General features: G+C 44.1%; 1 protein-coding gene across 2 annotated transcripts in view; it reads right to left on the bottom strand.

The window, feature by feature from the left end:
- The window catches only part of DERA (deoxyribose-phosphate aldolase), a 90,340-nt gene extending 74,635 nt beyond the window's left edge, over window positions 1-15,705 (bottom strand). For both annotated transcript variants that reach the window (XM_032796027.2, XM_032796028.2), the window contains exon 1: window positions 15,273-15,705. In XM_032796027.2, the coding sequence (XP_032651918.1) occupies window positions 15,273-15,639 (367 nt within the window). In that variant the 5' untranslated portion in view covers window positions 15,640-15,705. The remainder of the gene's footprint in view (window positions 1-15,272) is intronic.
- Window positions 15,706-17,475: the final 1,770 nt, after the last annotated feature.

The following is a 17,475-nucleotide window of genomic DNA, read 5'->3' as shown; positions in this document are numbered from 1 at the left end:
TGGAGGGGGATTACCTAGATCGATGGGAGAACCCCTCCCATCAGTGTAGGTAGTGTCTACACTGAGGCGCAAAGCAGGGCAGCTGCAGCTGTGCCGCTGTAGTATTTTAACTGCTTTCATCAGCAGTGTATCTGGAGATATCTGTACAAAGCTAATTGCACACAAAAATTTAACATCCCACCATGCCAACATTTTCTTACTACCATGTATTTATTTACAGATAATTAAACAAGCAACAAAGACATAGAGAAAACAATGGCTGCAAGCAGAGAAATCAAAATGAACCAAGTGTGTCAGATGTAATTCTAGAGAACAAATGATCATTTACAAATTTGTAATGTTTCCATCAAGACTGTAGCAGCATTCGCAATACACATCCACTTATGCTTTAAAATCAGAGAGGAAGGAACTTATGCAATTGCAAACAAACACATTTTATAACAGAAGAATCGCAATGATTCTGCACTGACTAAGTCAAAAACCTGCATGTGACGATGTGGTTCTGGCGGGACCCAACTGAGAGTGCCAAATCAGGACCAATTGCTTAAACAGGGCAGTCACAGCCCAAGGCTGGGGTTTTTCCACCTCTAAGACAAAAGACTTTGGTGTCACCCCTCTGGCTAACCACAAGTCACACAAGCAATTTCCTTAGACACTCCAGTCTCCCGGTATCACCACCAGTCTCACACGTCCTGGGGATGAATGGTTATGAAAACCAACACCCCAGTAAAAGAAAAAGGTTCTCTCGATCCCAAAGGACCAAGCCCCAGACCCAGGTCCAATATGTTTTTAGAGAATATTTAAATAAGGATGATACACAGAGTTGGCATGTCAGTCATTAGTCATCGGGGGCAACACACAGAGTATGGGGGGACCTGGTATTTGGTATGGTTAGCATATAGTACATACAGTCTGTAATGTCCCCAAGCGGGTGTATGGTGGTGGGGTCAAAGTATAGTAGGGAGCAGGAGGAACATCGCTCATACACATCAGATCTTACCACAATCACGCTGTTGCCAATCCTTTAGAACTAAAATCTAAAGGTTTATATAAAGGAAAAAGATAGAGAAGAGCTAGAATTGGTTAAACTGAATCAATTACATACATAATGCCAAGTCCTTAGTTTGGCTTGTAGCAGTGATGAAAAACTGCAGGTTTAAATCAAGTCTCTGGAGAACATCCCCGCTGGGATGGGTCATTTAGTCCCTTGTGTAGAGCTTCAGCTTGTAGCAAGTCCCTCCAGAGGTAAAAGCAGGTTTGAAGACAAAATGGAGATGAGGCCTTTGCTTAATAGACCTTTCCAGGTATAAGAACACTCCTTTGTTCCTACTGTGGAAAGTTACAGCAAAATGGATTTGCAGTCACATGGCCAGTTTCTGCATACCTTGCTGAGTCACAAGGCGATTCCCTCCTCTCAATGGGTCAATTGTGTAGGTGATGGTCCTAATGGGCCATCAAGCAGGCTAAGCTGAGCTGACACCAGCTTGTCTGGGGTCTCCCAGAACTGCAGCACCAATTTGAAACACAGACAGCAACAGCCAATATCATATTCAACTATGAAAATGATACAGACATACAACAGCATAACATAATCAGTAACCTGGCTTAAACACCTATATGACCCCTTTACATAGGATTTGGTGCCAACTACAGAACCTTGGTTGCAACCCATGTTCTATATGGTCCCAGTTTATATCAATACGTCACACTGCACATTCTGCTTCAAAGGAACATCACTCTGGTCTCGCCCACATCTCTGAAAACATCGGAAAGTGCTACAGTATATTTCTTATAGCCTGGGGTTAGTGGTAGAATTTTCACCCCTTTAAGAATTACAACTGAAATGCAACTGGAAGACTTTGAACATGCATATAAACAGTTTAACTATAAGGTACTGATCCTTAGGGCTTGTACACACTACCACTTACTTCGGTATAACTTTAAGTCTGTCTGGGGTGTGAAAATCCACCCCTCTGAGCAATAAAGTTACACTGATCTAAGTGCCGGTGTGGACAGAGCTATTCAACAGAGAAGCCTCCTGCCAACTCGAGTACCCACGGGAAAAATAGTGTGCTCACACTCACCACAACACTGATCGGCGGCTGGAGGAGGCAGTGAGCAGGTAGGGGCCTCAGGGAGGGGGGGGGGACAGGAAGAGGCAGAGCGAGAGCAGGCGCTGGGGAGGGATGGAGTGGGGGCGGGCTCGGACAAAGCGGAAGTGGAACACCCCGGGGGAAAAGAAAAACTTAGTGCCTATGGATGGGAGAGCTCTCTACACTAGCACGCTACAAGGTGCAGCTATATCGGTACAAGCTGTGCTGCTGCTGTAGCAATCTAGTGATGCTGACCCTGAAGTGATCAGTGTTCCCAAAGCCATTATATACAATGTTTGACTTAGTCTACAGAGATGAATTAAAACCTGGAGTGTCAGAGCTGTGATTCTCTCCTCTGTGCCTAGTATACAGGAAGAATCATTAACCTTCTGCAATTTACAAGACTCCTGATAACTTTTTGTACAACCTCTACTCCAATAATAGCTGTCCGCAGAGCCAAAAAATCTTACCGTGTATAGGTGAACCACGTTATATCAACTTGCTTTGATCCGCGTATGCACAAACGCCCGCACCCCGGAGTACTGCTTTACCACGTTATATCCGAATTTGTGTTATATCGGGTCACGTTATATCAGGGTAGAGGTGTACCTACTGGGAGCAGCACGGCCTTTCAATCCCTTTGGAAGATTTGATCAATTCTTTCAGTAGCTCAGTACCTCGTCTGAAATGCTTTACCTCTTCTCTAATAAGACCCACTGTCCACAGTTACTCTGACACTGGTTGGCAAATAGCGAAGAATCCCCTTTGTTCAGAATGTCCTGATTCTTTCCAGACTCATTCACTGTGTTCAGGGCTATGAAAGACAATTGAGTTGATCTGTCAGAAAATTAACTTTGTATCACTTCTTCATGGAACTAAAAAGTCTGTTGTAACACGTGACTGCTTGTACAGAATATGGAAAGTATGCAGAAGAGGAAGGATTGGAATGTTAAATCCAATTTGTTACAAATCGGTAACTCTTTCCTTTTGTGCTATCCTATGCCATAAACCTAAATCTGACTGAGTGTGAGATGCACACAACCAAAGCTGTGCACAGATTAGCCTACCAAAGTGATACAACAGCAGTGAGGACAGTGCAGCACGGACCTCAGAGTGAGCTAGTGAGCCGAGTACGTACCCAGACACCATGCAAAACTTGTGCTACCCACACTGCATGGTCTTCACAACTGTCATCTACACTAGCTGGATTCAAGCACGCTTGTGCCAGCTAGCCTGCACACCGCTTTTGCTATGTAGACAACCCTTCCGTATGTAAGAAGAAACTTCCCCTGTGAGCAAGTTATTCCATTATTATTCACTTTGGAGTCTTTAGCAACTTCCTCCGATGCATCTGATACTGGACATTCTTAGGGACATGATACTGGCCTAGATGATCTAATATGGCAGTTCATATGGTCCTAGTTAACCCATTGGTCAAAGCTACTGAGGAACTCTAGGTACCTTTCTCTGGGAAGGAGAATCACAGACATATATTTGAGGAAGTAACATGCATGTTAACAGATATATTTGGCTTAAACAAAAGTCTGTGCCATTCGAGAGATGGCTGGACAACTGGGGAAAACCAACTATCCCATTAAGGGATTCTTCTGTTAACTCAGCTTACGTTTTCAGTTTTCCCATTCAATGCTCCCTTAAAAATTCATCTCCTCAATATCAATGATCATTACTACAAAAACACCAAAAAAGCATGCCAGGTTCTTACCAGAACAAATAAAACAAGAGCCCAGATTTTTACAGATTACAATGCTGAGCAGAGCAATGTCTAAATAGCTTTAAAAATCTGGACCAAAATCCCTGCCAAGAAGAATTTACAATGTAATATTAGACGTGCGAGGGTAACAAAAAATTGTAAGGGATGTGGTGTGGAAGGACAAAGGTTATGGTAATAAGTAGGAGCAGATGGAGTCTCCAATGCAGCACAGATCTTTTCTTCAAGCACACATCTCAATTAATTAAGAAGGGGATGGGGAAGAGAAAAAATAAATAAATATGTATCAGCATAACCATCTCTAAATAGATTTTCAAAGTTTCCCATGTGGGATCTTACCAGACCTTTAAACATAAATGTCTTTATTCAGAAAAAAAATCAGTCTCAATCCTAACTTATGTCTATTAAAATTCAGAACATAACCATTATTTTAAACAGAACTGTATGCCTTGGATTTTTCCCCCTACTTTATAATTTAAAGAGTCTGGCTAGGGAAAACTATATTTAATTAGGCTCATTAACCTTGCAGTGTGAACACTCCTTTTTTTTTAAAAAAAAATAAGTCATCTGCTAGTCATCTGCATAGTCATGTGGCTTCAGGGATAAAAGCAATTAACGCAGCTACATTACAGCTAATTAGCCAATATTCTGTAATCACTCTCTTAAAGTTTACTTTTCCCTCTGAAGACATCTGAAAACCTTCAAAACTGTAGTTAAAGTTTTAACAGGAAAACCACTCTCTTTTGAACTGGCAACACAAATCCAATAATACTAAGCTTTTCCATCAGTAACAAATAAATATAAGGTTATGTACTGAAGCAGATTTTTTTAAATACCCAATCTACATAGCCTACTCTTTTTTTAACGCAAATTTGCTCCTGACCAAAAGTAGGACTTTTATTTAATCCCTTAGAACAGTTAAATTGAATGCTTAAAAATAATATTTTTTTAAAAAATAGCGTTTGCATTTTCTGTGGTAAAATGAGAAATTCAACTAAACATAGTCCAAATCCACCCTCGCACACTTATTTACATAGGCCTAATGAGTTCAATAGAACTACAAATGTAAGTAACAGCTCAAGGATCAAATCTCATAATGGAACGTGTTAAGTTGGTTACCATGTAAAGTGGGTTTTGAGATTTGATTTTTTGAGTTAGAAACTATAATCATATGTGACATTTTGGGTATCACCCAAACCAGCAAGGGGTTCTGTCACTACATACACTGTAACTCTGGGGGCCTTTGTGCTGTGCGGCGGTTGTTCAAATTTCTGAAACCAGCGTTATTTTTGGCAGGGTGACACTAACAACTCTTCCAATCCCAGGTCTCCCCAAATATGCCCACTGCAGGTTCTTAATTACCAAACACTCAGACCGTCACCCTTTGGTTCGTCAACCCTGAAGGCATGAAACCAGCCCCTCAGTTACCAGCTCACTTTGGCGCACACACTCTACACAGTCTGCACAATAGAGACCCGCTTGGGATAAAAATAAACAAAGTCCATTTAATAGAAAAACCACAGATCCAAGGATGAAATAGCAAAGGAAAGCAAACATATACAAGTTACACAGAAAACTAATATAAGGATGCAACCTTTCTGATTAGAAACAATTCCCCTATCTAAGAAGTGTTACCTATTACCTTAAAACAGTTTCTTAGCCTACTCCCTAGCTATACAAAGGACTCAGGGCTTGTCTACATTGGCACTTTACAGCACTGCAACTTTCACGCTGGGGGGGGGGAACACCCCCCGAGCACTTGAAGTTTCAGCGCTGTAACGTGCCAGTATAGACAGTGCACAGCTCCCAGCGCTGGTAGCTACACCCCTCGTGGAGGTGGGTTTTTTAGAGCGCTGGGATTACGCGACTACACAAGCCACGTAAAAGCACTGCCACAGCAGCACTTTAGTGTTGCCAGTGTAAACTAACCCTCAGCATTCATGGACAGCCTGGAAACTAATCCCCAAGCTCTGCATACTCTTCAGTTCAAACCCCTTCATTTTAAAAGGAGTTTGAATTTTGTTTCCACCTCAGTCACTAAAGATATTTAAAGTGGGGACAACTCCTTCCTTTCTTAGTTCCTGAAGATTGGGGTTCTCTTTTCAATTTCAAGCTGTTCCCATTTGCTCTGGTGGTTCCTTACTGTTTTTTCCCGGCCCGGACCGGGGCTAGGTGCTCAAAGCCAGTCTGGTTTGGTTGGGGAAGCAGCCCCACTCCATGCCTGATTGCTTCACTGCCCTGCTGCAAGGTGATGCTGAAGTTGCACTACAGTTAAATTTTTGTATATAGATAGATAAGATAGATACACACACGCACACCCCCTTCAGAACCATATCCTATATGCCTATCTCATGATTAAGTTTTATGTATTACAAGCTTTCATACAAAATAATATAGTATGCAATCAGTTGGTTGAACTGCTTATTTTAAAGGGGGGGGTGGGTTAAACCTTCTGTTCTCTTGTTCGGGTGACTGGACCCTGCTTGTCACATCACAGTAATACAGTGGTCCTTGCTCCCCATGCTAGGCTTCCAGTAGGGCTGCAGTCATCTCTGTCCTTCCATGGCCTCAATCATGTGACCCTTGCACGCATAGAGAACCCCACCGACATCAAGGGGACTCTGCATAGTTGCCAAGATCCACCTATTCAAATCCAATATTAACAGTGGCATGTTAGAATGTGCAAAAGCTCTTGTATTACACACAATCACACAGATACTTTCCACGGGTCAAATCAATCAGTTCTAAAATTAGAGCCGGTCAAAACATTTTAAACAACTCACAACAAAATTTTAAGTTGTCGGTTTTGCAAGGTTTTTTTTTCACATTACCTAAAACCTAGTGCAGGGAGGGAGGTTGGTAAACAAAAAAAAGTTGATAATGGTTTTATACAAAATGTCATTGAGAAACTGCGCACACAGTGTCGGAAGTACAGACACAGATTTTCACAACACTTTCAGCTAAAACACGGTTGAAGCTGTTTGTTTTTTTCCAGAAAGGCCATTTTTCAAAAAATATCACTAGTTAAAAATTGTCCACCACCTCAACCTAGAGTATTTAACAAATATTTTCATTCTTATCCTAGAAGTGGAGAGAGCAGTGCTAGGGTGGAGAATAACCCTGGGCAATTGTGAGTCCCACATTTCTCCCAACGCAAGAGAAGCATGAGTCACTGTAAAGGCACACACGCGTGTAAAGAATATGATCAAGAAACAAGGTATGAAACCTAAATAAAATCACATTAAACAAATGTCAAGGTTGCAAATCGAGCACCTACAAGTTATGAAATGCCAAAATTAAGATTGCCTGTGCTCTGAATCCTCTTTCCCGCCCCAGCTCCTTTCCCATCCTCTCTCAAAGCTCCTTCCCCTGTCCCTAACCCTGAATGTTTTCACCCCTTGCCTATCCCCTTGTTGCAGCACAGAAGAATGCCCAAGGCGAGCAACAGTGGTCCGTGCCCGGAGTGCTTAGCACGCCAATAAACACACCGAGGTGGAGAAGCAAACACAAGTTTATTGGGATCCCAAAGTCGGTGCTGGGAGACATAGTACGCCCAGATCCAGCTCAGCTAAAACACAAGCAGTCTGTTCCTTTATATCCATAGAAACTTTTCTCGCTGACTAGCAAGCCCCCGTTTCCCCTCCCTCTTCTGTCCGCTGCAGCATTCTTTTCTCAACACATCTCTTTGTCTTCCACTCCCTCCTCCTCCTTCCTCCCCCTGTAGCAGTTACGTAAGCCAGGTGATAAAGTAATCTTGGCCGGCGGCAGCTCGTTAGTAAGTTTCCTTCTGCAAGTTATACTTGTCCTTCTGCTAAAGGTGCAGAGCATCATTATTTCTGCTTTAGATCAGTTAGGAATGTTGCAACGATAAGGCTGTTACACAGGCCTTTTAGTCGATTAAAGTTTAAACATGAAAGGACTCTTGTTTGCTGAGGCCAAACCAGAAGCTCCATACCACTTGTGAACTCACCCCCGATTACTTAGGGTTATGCTTAGTGACACCAACAATCGCCCCACCTGCATTCCAGTTAGGTTGCATCCTCCTACTCTACCATTCTACCTTGATGCCAACAGAAGGCACATTGAGAGCACAAGAGACAGTACTGTGAATCTCAAGAAATCAAAAATCATGAGTTGACCCCCAAAAGTTTGGCCAAAAAAAATTATGATTTTAAACAAAATTATTATTTCTTTGCAGTCTGTCCTTTGACTTTTGAACTCCCCCTGCCCCTCCCCAGTGTGTATCAGACAACCAGTGGTGCCCCTCTTCCAACTGTATTGGGTAAGATGATTGCGGCCCTTGCTTCACGATCTCTCACCCCCACATCTGCCCGTCCATCTGCCCAGCATTAATCCTGTCCCTCAATGCCTCCTGCACCCCCAATTCAATCCCTCCCGTCAGTTCAGCCTCCCTACTCCATCAGACCTCAACACTTTCAGTTCAGCCCCACCCTCAGCAACCTTCACCATCAGTTCAGCAGTTCCCATCTCACTCAGTTCAGCCCCCTCAGGCAACCTTAATAATCAGGCTCTACACCGGGGTGGGCCAACTGTTTGGCCCAAGAGCCACATCTGGGTGGGAAAATTGCATGCAGAAACATGAATGTAGGGCTGGGGCGGGGGTGCAGTGTGCAGGAAAGGGCTCAGGGCAAGAGATTGGGGCAGATGAGGTGTGTGGGTGTATGAGGGAGCTCAGGGCAGAGGTCCAGGGAGGAGTGCAGGAGGGGGCTCAAGGCAGGGGGTTGGGGTACAGGAGGGGTGAGGGGGTGCAGGAGGAGGATGAGGGGAGGGGGTTGGGGTGCAGGGTACAGGAGGGATGCATAGTACAGGAGGGGGCTCAGTGCAGGAGGGGTGCAGGGTACAGGAGGGGTGCAGGGGGGTTCAGGGAGTTGGGGGCACTGGCTCCATGCCACTCCCAGAAGCAGCTGGCACCACGTCCCTGCAGCTCCTGGAGGTGGGGAGGGCAGATGGCTCCGCGCACTGCCCTCACCTGTGGGTACTTCCCCCAAAGCTCCCATTGGCCACAGTTCCCCATTCCTAGCCAATGGGAGCTGCGTGGGGTGGTGCCTACAAGTGAGGGCAGCGCGCAGAGCCCTCTGACTCCCTCCCCCAGGGACCACAGGGACATGGTGCCGGCCTCTTCCTGGAATGGTGCAGGGCCTGCAGCGCGATGGGGGTGGCAATCCTGTGGGCCAGACCAAAGCCCTGACAGGTTGGATCTGGCTCGCAGCCCGTAGTTTGACCAACCCTGCTCTACATAAACTAACTGCATCTCTGGTTTTAAGCATCCTTCTTTTTATCTTCCGTCTGTAACAGTGCGTCCCTTCTTGCTCTGATGAGACTACTTCACATGAAAATCCCTCTGGGAGGATTATGATAAACTTCCTGGTGGAAAGTCTGCATATCAGTTTGCTAACCCCACAGTGAAACCAAATGAGGCAAGAGGGGAATGCTAGAGGCATGCATTACAAAAGTCACTCCTCTGAAGAGAATTCTTTCCAGCAAAAGTCTATTTTATTCATCTGATACAGACGTAGCCTGTGGCACACCAAAGCAGACCAATGGCCTATCAAATCCACTATCCTGTTTCCAGTAGTCTATACCTGGTGCTTCAGAGGAAGGTGGTAAAACACGCAGACTATACACCTGATCAGGGTATCTTTGGAAGCAGTGTGGGAAGGGGCAGATTCCTTGCTCCCTGGATTCCTGTGACAATCAGTTTACACATAAATACAGGAGATTTATTCCCCAATCTCAGCATATACAGCTGCAAATGATGTAGACTGTAAAATCCTCTAGCCCTTTTCAAAATCTGCCTTCAGTATGTGACTCTTGTGGCAAGCAAATTTCACAGGCTGACTGTATTCTGTACAAAGTGGTATTTCCTTTTATCCATTCTAACTGCACCTTCCCTTAGTTTTAATCAAGTAACTACCTTCTTCTGATATTATGGGACAGTGGTGGAGAGGGCAAGAAGATAGAATGATTTTTTTACACTTTATTTTACAGAAAATAAGAAATGTAAAATTGCAATAAAGAGTGATTATATCATATGACATGAGTTAAGGACAACAGTCTCACTTTCATTTATGGAAAAGATAGGCGTGCTACAATCCTGGCATCTTATAAGACATATTAGATGTACAAGTGACATGTTTTAGCATAGAAGAGAAGAGAAAGGAAGAAATCAAATGGAATAATCTTTTAAAATTCTTTATAAATATATTTGACCACTAGGTGTCTACTAGAAAACTTGAATTGCCATCCAACGATTGTGTGCAGCAAGCATGGCCGGGTAGGCATGAGGCAAACGCTTTGCACTGCCATTGAAAAGACATTAGCACAAGCTAGCTAAGCCCTTAGAATACCTGCTGAGCCCTCCCATTTTGCATGGGTCTAGGAGAAAAGGTTTGTAACTTGGGCAGCAGCCATCATAGCAAAGCCAGGAAAATGGCAGAAATGTAAATGTTCAAAGTATCTTTATTTTATGCTTCTGACTCTGATATGAAAAACTTTCAAGTGATCCGACCAAATTCATTCTCTGCATTCTCCAGGGTAAATATGTCACTGACAGTTAAATCACTGCCTCTTGAGAATCCATTGGTGTCCTCAGCTGCTTGTTTGCATGTTCTGTCCACACAATGCACTTTATTTTAAATGACTCTTTCTGCTTGAAGTTTATTTTACATCTACAGAATTAATACACACAGGACCTAAGCAGTCCAAAAATATTTAAAACAGCAGCACTCCAAAGTTTTTAAAAAGACCGCTTGATGTTTTTTTATTATTATTATTATTTTATTTGTGCCCAATTTGGAACACCTTGGGCCTGGGGTTTTTTTTTAGAAATGCTGAGCACCCATAAGTCCAACAGAAGTTAATGGGAGCTGCAGATGCTCAGAAAATCTGACCCTAGGTGACTCAGATTTGATTCCCAAACACTACGGCACCTTAACATTTGGGAAACAGTCTATGTCACTACATAAGGAAGGTTTTACTTAACTAAAAAAAAAAAAACAACAGACCTGAAATATTAATATTCTTTAAGAAATGGATTTAAAACATTCTTCCAATACGCAGGCAGGAACACCTCTACCATTATTTTACATTTTAAATGGCGCCACTGATCCTGATGGATCCCACAGTGGTTTCCATACTATAATCTTGCACTCAAAATAAGTTAAGGAGGAGAGCTGTTTTGGAGAGGGGAAAACAATTAATTTCAGAAGGGAATGCTTGCTATTGAAATATTTTGAACACACTTGAATGTGCATTACAGAATGAGTGATAATAATAAAGTTATGTAGTGCTTTTCTGCTGTAGATTTCAAAGTACTTTACAAATCTTTATTTTGGAGGTTTGTTGTAGAAGGTAGAAACCAGGGTATAGAACAGTTAAGTGACTTGGCCAACATCATGCAGCAACTCATGAACTCAGCCAGAAATAAAAACCAGGTTTCTCTGAGTTAGTTCCATAACCTATCCACCAGACAATATTACCTCCATTATATTCACTTAGATATATAGATCTATTTGAGGACAATTTACTGAGAGGGATACAATCTGCTTTGCCTGGTAATATTATAGGATTCTACATAAACACTTCATAGTGAACCACATAGGTGATCACTATGTAAGATATGAACACTAAAGTAAGTGTTTCCAAAAAAAAAAACCACATGCAATCTGCATGAATAAGGTTTGCAGATACCCTCCAGTATGATGTATGAGTCAAAAAATGAATATTATCATACACATGCCAGAAAAAAGATGCCTTTCAGATAGGGACACTGAAGGGTCACTTCAAGTTACCAGATCATACACTAGATCAGTGGTTCTCAACCAGGGAATACTAATACCCCCGGGGAGTACACAAATTTCTTCCAGGGGGCGGGGCAGAAGGTTTGTATAATTTTGTTGATGCCCAGAACAGGTCCAAGTCCTGCCCACCCCCGACCCCCACCACCTAAGGCTCTGGGAGGGAGTTTGGGTGCGGGCTCTGGGCTGGGTAAAGGGGTTGGGGTGCAAGAGAGGGTGAGGGGTGCGGTGCTTACCTCAGGCAGCTCCAAAAAGTGACCTGCAGCAGCAGACCTGGCAGCGGCTCCTAGGTGGGGGGCCAGGGCTCTGCGTGCCACTGCCCGCAGGCACTGTCCCTGCAGCTCCCTTCGGCCTCATTTCCCTGCAATGGGAGATGCGGGTCGGTGCTTGGGGCGGGGGCAGCACACGGAGACAAACCCCCCTCCCAAGGCCGCAGGACATGCCGGCCGCTTCCAGAGAGTGGCGCAGCCGAGGGTGGGCAGGAAGCCGCCTTACCCCCTGTCATAAACAGATAGCTAAGGGTTAATGTTTCTTTTACCTGTAAGGGTTAACAAAGGGAAACACACCACTACCAAGAGGACCAATCAGGAAACGGATTTTAAAGCTCAGGGAGGAATTTTGGAGGTGTGTGTCCTTTGTCTGTGCTCTGTCTGTGCTCTCTCGGCTATGAGAGTGATTTCTATCTCCAGGCTTTTCTAATCTTCTGTTTCCAATGTAAGTACAAAAGGTAGAGAAATAGGCTTTATTGTTTTTTGTATTTACATGTGTGTAGTTGTCTGGGATTTAAATTGTATTTCTTTTTGAATAAGGCTGTTTATTCATAGTTTTCTTTTAAGCAATTGACCCTGTAACTGTTATCTTGCTACAGAGAGCATTTTTATTGTCTTTCTTTCTTTTTATATAAAGCTTTTCTTTTTAAAACCTGTTGGATTTTCTTTTCTAAGTGAGGCTCTAGGGATAGAAATCCCTGTGCCAGGATTACGGTCTCTCTCAGGGAAAGACTGGGAGGGGGAAAAAGAAGGCAGGGGGAAGGTAAATTGCCCTCTCTGTTTTGTAATTCAAGGAGTTTAAGTACAGTAATCTTCCAGGAATAACCCACGGCAGGGAAGCCTGGGGAGGAAGTAAGAGAAGAACAAGGGGAGGGGGTTATTTCCCTTTGAGTGTAAGACTCAGCAGGCATCTAAGTCTTGGGGTCCCCCAGGGAAGGGTTTGGCGAGCCCAGAAGTAACCAAACACTGGAAATTTTGGCTGGTGCAGCGCTATCAGATCCAAGCTGGTAATTAAGCTTGGAGGTTTCATGTAGGCACCCACTTTTGGACTCTAAGGTTCAGAATTACGGATTTATGCTTATGATACCCCCACTGTGCTGCCACTGGTGGTGGCCGGGGGGCCCCTGGGTCCTTTTAAATTGCCTGGGGGCAGCAGGCAGGGCCTGGAGACACTCCAGGGGAGGCACATGGGGTGGCAGGCAGAGATGGAGGAGGCCCCGAACATTGGTGGAGCCGTGCCCCCAGGCCCTGAATATTCCTGGAGTACGGGCACCATGGGCCCATATAATTCACCGCCCCTGCCAGGGGTACATCAACTCATCTAGATATTTGCCTAGTTTTGCAATAGGCTACATAAAATGCACTAGCAAATTCAGTTCAAACTAAAATTTCATACAATGACTTTTTTATACTACTTTATATATTATACACTGAAGTGTAAGTACAGCATTTATATTCCAACTGATTTATTTTATAATTATGTGGTAAAAATGAGAAAGTAAGCAATTTTTCAGAAAGTGTGTGCTGAGACACTTTTATATTTTTATGTCTGATTTTGTAAGCAAGTAGTTTTTAAGTGAGGTGCAACTTGTGGGTATGCAAGACAAATCAGACTCCTGAAAGGGGCACAGTAGTCTAGAAAGGTTGAGAGCTGCTACACTAGATCACACTAACTCAGCAGCTTGCTTGTAGGAAATGCAACATTTCAAAGAGATGGAAATAAAAGATGTCCTTTTGGCTAAAGATAATGTAATGGAGGGCAAAAAAACATTTTTTTACCAGTAATCTTGTGGGAATCAGTCCAGGTAAGGAAAATAATTTCTTTCACGCCAGGAAAAAAAAAGGAATGTACAGAGAAAGGTGAATCCCTTTTTTCACACATGAGGATGCAATGAGTAGAAAAACATCCCATTCTCTCATTACCCAATAAGGATGGTGAAAGGAACAGAGAAAACATTGATTCAGTCAGAACCCTAAAGTCACAAAACAATCAGGGCAGGGAGTCCTGCCTTGTTTTTGTGGCACTGTTGGCATTTGCCTAAAGCTGCTTGGAATAGCAGTGGTGACAACTCCTGAAATGTTTTTATAAATCTCGCCCTACTGGAGTATTACTTAAAGCCTCAGGTTCTGGAGACAGGTGATTACAAGTGAATCTCAGCATTAATTTAACAACAAAATATATTTCTAGCCCTCATGGTTATGGAGAAAAGCTTGACAAATGTGACTCACGATTAGCCTAAAGAACAAGGAAAATAAGAATAACCCATATTTTTATGGCTTATGATTTTTAAGACAATCTCATGATGTCAGGGGCCCTGACTCAGGATATTTGAAATTTTGGGGTTGTCAATACTGAAATAGTGTGAAAATCTGTTTTATAAACGCATCTCTGGATTATAAACCAGGTTTGGAATCAGCCCCTTCATACTGCTTTACTGGTCTCCATTTGTGAGCAGTTGCACCCTTGGATTTTTGTTCTCACAAATGTTTATGGACAGCAAATTTTGGGCCATGACTGCACATTTGTTTAACCAACAAAATAATGTTTCAGAAGAAAGCAGTGGCACAGATGACTAATCACTAAGTTCAAAGACCAAATTCCAAATACTTAAATCATCAAAACCTTGAATGATCCCATAAGTGAAATATGCTCATAAAAGCTACTCAACAATTTTACATAATACAAAAACTCTTTTAAAACTGTGATCTCTTCTCAGGCAGTGCACCACCAGGATAATTCATCATATAAAAAGTTAGCAAGTAATAGTTCAAACAGATAGAGCCAACCCTAAAACGACAATTCCATTGCAGGACAACTTTTGAGCTTTGGAACAAAAAGAAAAACTTTTAAACGGTTTCACAGAAGTGAAATTGGGAGTGTGTAAGCCACATCCCAGGCCAGTACCAGAGCCATCAGCTAGAGAGGCCTCTCATTCTGTCCTTCCTGATGTAAGTTTTGTGGAAATTGGCATGTTCCCACCTTGATATTAACTGTTTTGGAGGGGTCAAAATATCATGTTGTTGGGTCACAGCTAGCCCATGCTAACTTCTCTACAGCTGCTGTCCAGGAGGCATAGATCTATCAGCAGCAACAACAAAACTTGGGAGTCCCATTATTACTTCTGCACACACATCCCTTCCCTGAAGACTCAGGCAGGGTTTGGGGTGGGTAAGATCCTTAGCGCCCCAGTGGGCTGTTGACAGCTTCACCTCCACCGGGGAGTCAGTGCTGTCCCCTACGCACCTGAACGCTGGACAATGTCTTGACTCCCTCCATGTGTCTGCTGCACGCCCCCGCCCCACCCTCTCCTCCATTACACTTTTGCACGCTGCTCAATGGGAACGATCAGCTGCTGTCCCTTACCCAGCTCTGTGCCCGGGTTTCTAGCCGACATGATCAGCACCAGCAGCACGTCCCCGGGTTGAGTGCGGTACTTCCTGGGTACGCCCCTACTGAGCCCTTTGCTTCCTCCCCTCGCACCACGGCGGACAGGAAACACGGATCCCGGGCGAGGCGGTTCTTTCGCTCCCCCACCCAGGCTGGGAGGGGCTTGGTGCCTTAGCTCCGCGCTTCCCACCACACTCAAATCAGACCCTTCTGCTCGGAAGGAGAGTTTGGGGAACGCGCGCCCCCCAGTAATAGTCCACCCTTGCATTGCTGGCTGTAGGCAGGGACAGCCCGTTAGCTCCTTGCCCGCCTCCATTATGCACTCGTGCGTTGCTGTCGGCATTGGAGACAACCACTGTATCTTCCCCCCATGCACAATCACACATTGCTGTATATGCCTCAGGGAACGTAAGCCACTGCCCCAGCACAATTATACCTCGCACTCTCCACCCAGGGGATGCTGACCGGCTCCCTCAACGAGTGAAACCGTGAATTGTTGTCGGCTGGTAGGGAATGCTGCCTAGTGCCTCTTTAAGTTGGTTCAGGTGTTCTGGTAAGGGCAACACGTCTTACGCGTCGTTTAGAAAAAGGCATTGTATAGGGCTTGGGCAGTTTTAGTTAAACCACTAGAGCTAGAACATGACATTTTTTCACATAAAAATAGATAGTGTGTGGCCTTTCTTTTCACAGCTGGAGAAATGCCTTTTTTTATTTACAGCCTTGAATAAAAGAAAAATAAGCCGTCACTCACAGCTAACCCGCTCCTGGAATTCTCCAGACTTTAGTCTTCAGTATAAACAGCCCACAAAAAATATCTAGCTTCAGCAACATACTTTCTCTTCCTCATAATAAATCACAGCTAATTGTGTTTCCCTTCCTGATAAAATCTATTTTCATTTGTGTATGTGGCACTTTGTATATCAGGGGAAGACCCAGCACCAGGGCCCGCTCCAGGGTTTCTGCTGTCCCAAGCAAGGGGAAAAAAAAAAAGCTGTGACAGCGCTATGGCACCGCTCCACTCTTCAGTGGCAATTCAGCAGCAGGTCCTTCGCTCCGAGACTGGTGAGGTACCTGCCCTGGAATTGCCACCGCAATAGCAGCCAGAGTGCCGCCCCTTCGCATTGGCCACCCCAAGCACCTGCTTCTTTAGCTGGTGCCTGGAGCCAGCCCTGCCCAGTACCCCCATATTCATCCTTGTAAAATAATTGTGTAATATCCAATACAGTTTGTCAAGTCAGGTGTCTCCAGAAGGCTCATGATGCACTGAGCATTGTTGTTACAGTAATGTTATAGGCTATAATTTCATGTACATAGTTATGAGGCTGAAAATGTATCCTCATGTCTTAAAACAAGCCCAAGCAAAAACTCTCCAAGAGCAGATAGTTCATAGCTCATCTGCACAGGTATGGGACAAACTCAGCCCAGCGTCACAGGAACAAAGGACACTGGCCTAGGCAGCAACAAAAGGATCTGCTGGACTCTCCAGTGAGTCACCCCCCTTCCTTGGGTCAGTTTCGGACTGCAATGAGGTAACGCTCACCTGACTCTGAAAGGGGAGGGGGGGGTAGGGGGCAAAGCCAAGAGAGAAGAAAGAACATGATAAAAGGAAGAGAGGGTTGCCAGGCTCTCTCTCTCTCCCACCTCCATCTACAGCCACCACACCAAGCCACTGAAGCACTGATCAAAGCGGAGAGCCTAGCTAAAGGACAATCAGCCAGCCCATGGTAAGAAGCATCTAAGTTTGTAAGGGCATGGAAAATGTTAAGAGAAGCTTAGAATGCATTTTGCTTTTATTTCGTTTGACCAAATCTGACTTATAATCACTTAAAATCTATCTTTCATAGTTAATAAGTCTGTTTATTCTACCTAAAGCAGTGCATTTGGTTTAAAGCGTGCCAGAGACCTCCCTTGGGATAAAAAGCCTGGTATATTTCAATTTCTTTGTTAAATTGACAAACTCATAAAAGCTTGCAGCATCTAGTAGGCATAACTGGACACTGCAAGATGGAGGTTCCTAAGGTTCTGTCTGGGACAGGAGATATTGGCTAGTGTCATTTAGTTGCACAATCCAAGGAGCAGCTTACATGCCAGAGGCTGTGCGTGAACAGCCCCGGAGTGGGGGATCTAACAGAAGAGCAGGGTAAAGCTGGCTCCCAGAGTCAAGGATTGGAGTGACTTA

The sequence above is a fragment of the Chelonoidis abingdonii genome, chromosome 1, assembly GCF_003597395.2.
Source record: "Chelonoidis abingdonii isolate Lonesome George chromosome 1, CheloAbing_2.0, whole genome shotgun sequence".
NCBI lineage: Eukaryota > Metazoa > Chordata > Testudines > Testudinidae > Chelonoidis > Chelonoidis abingdonii.
This window is presented reverse-complemented; position numbering and strand designations above follow the sequence as displayed.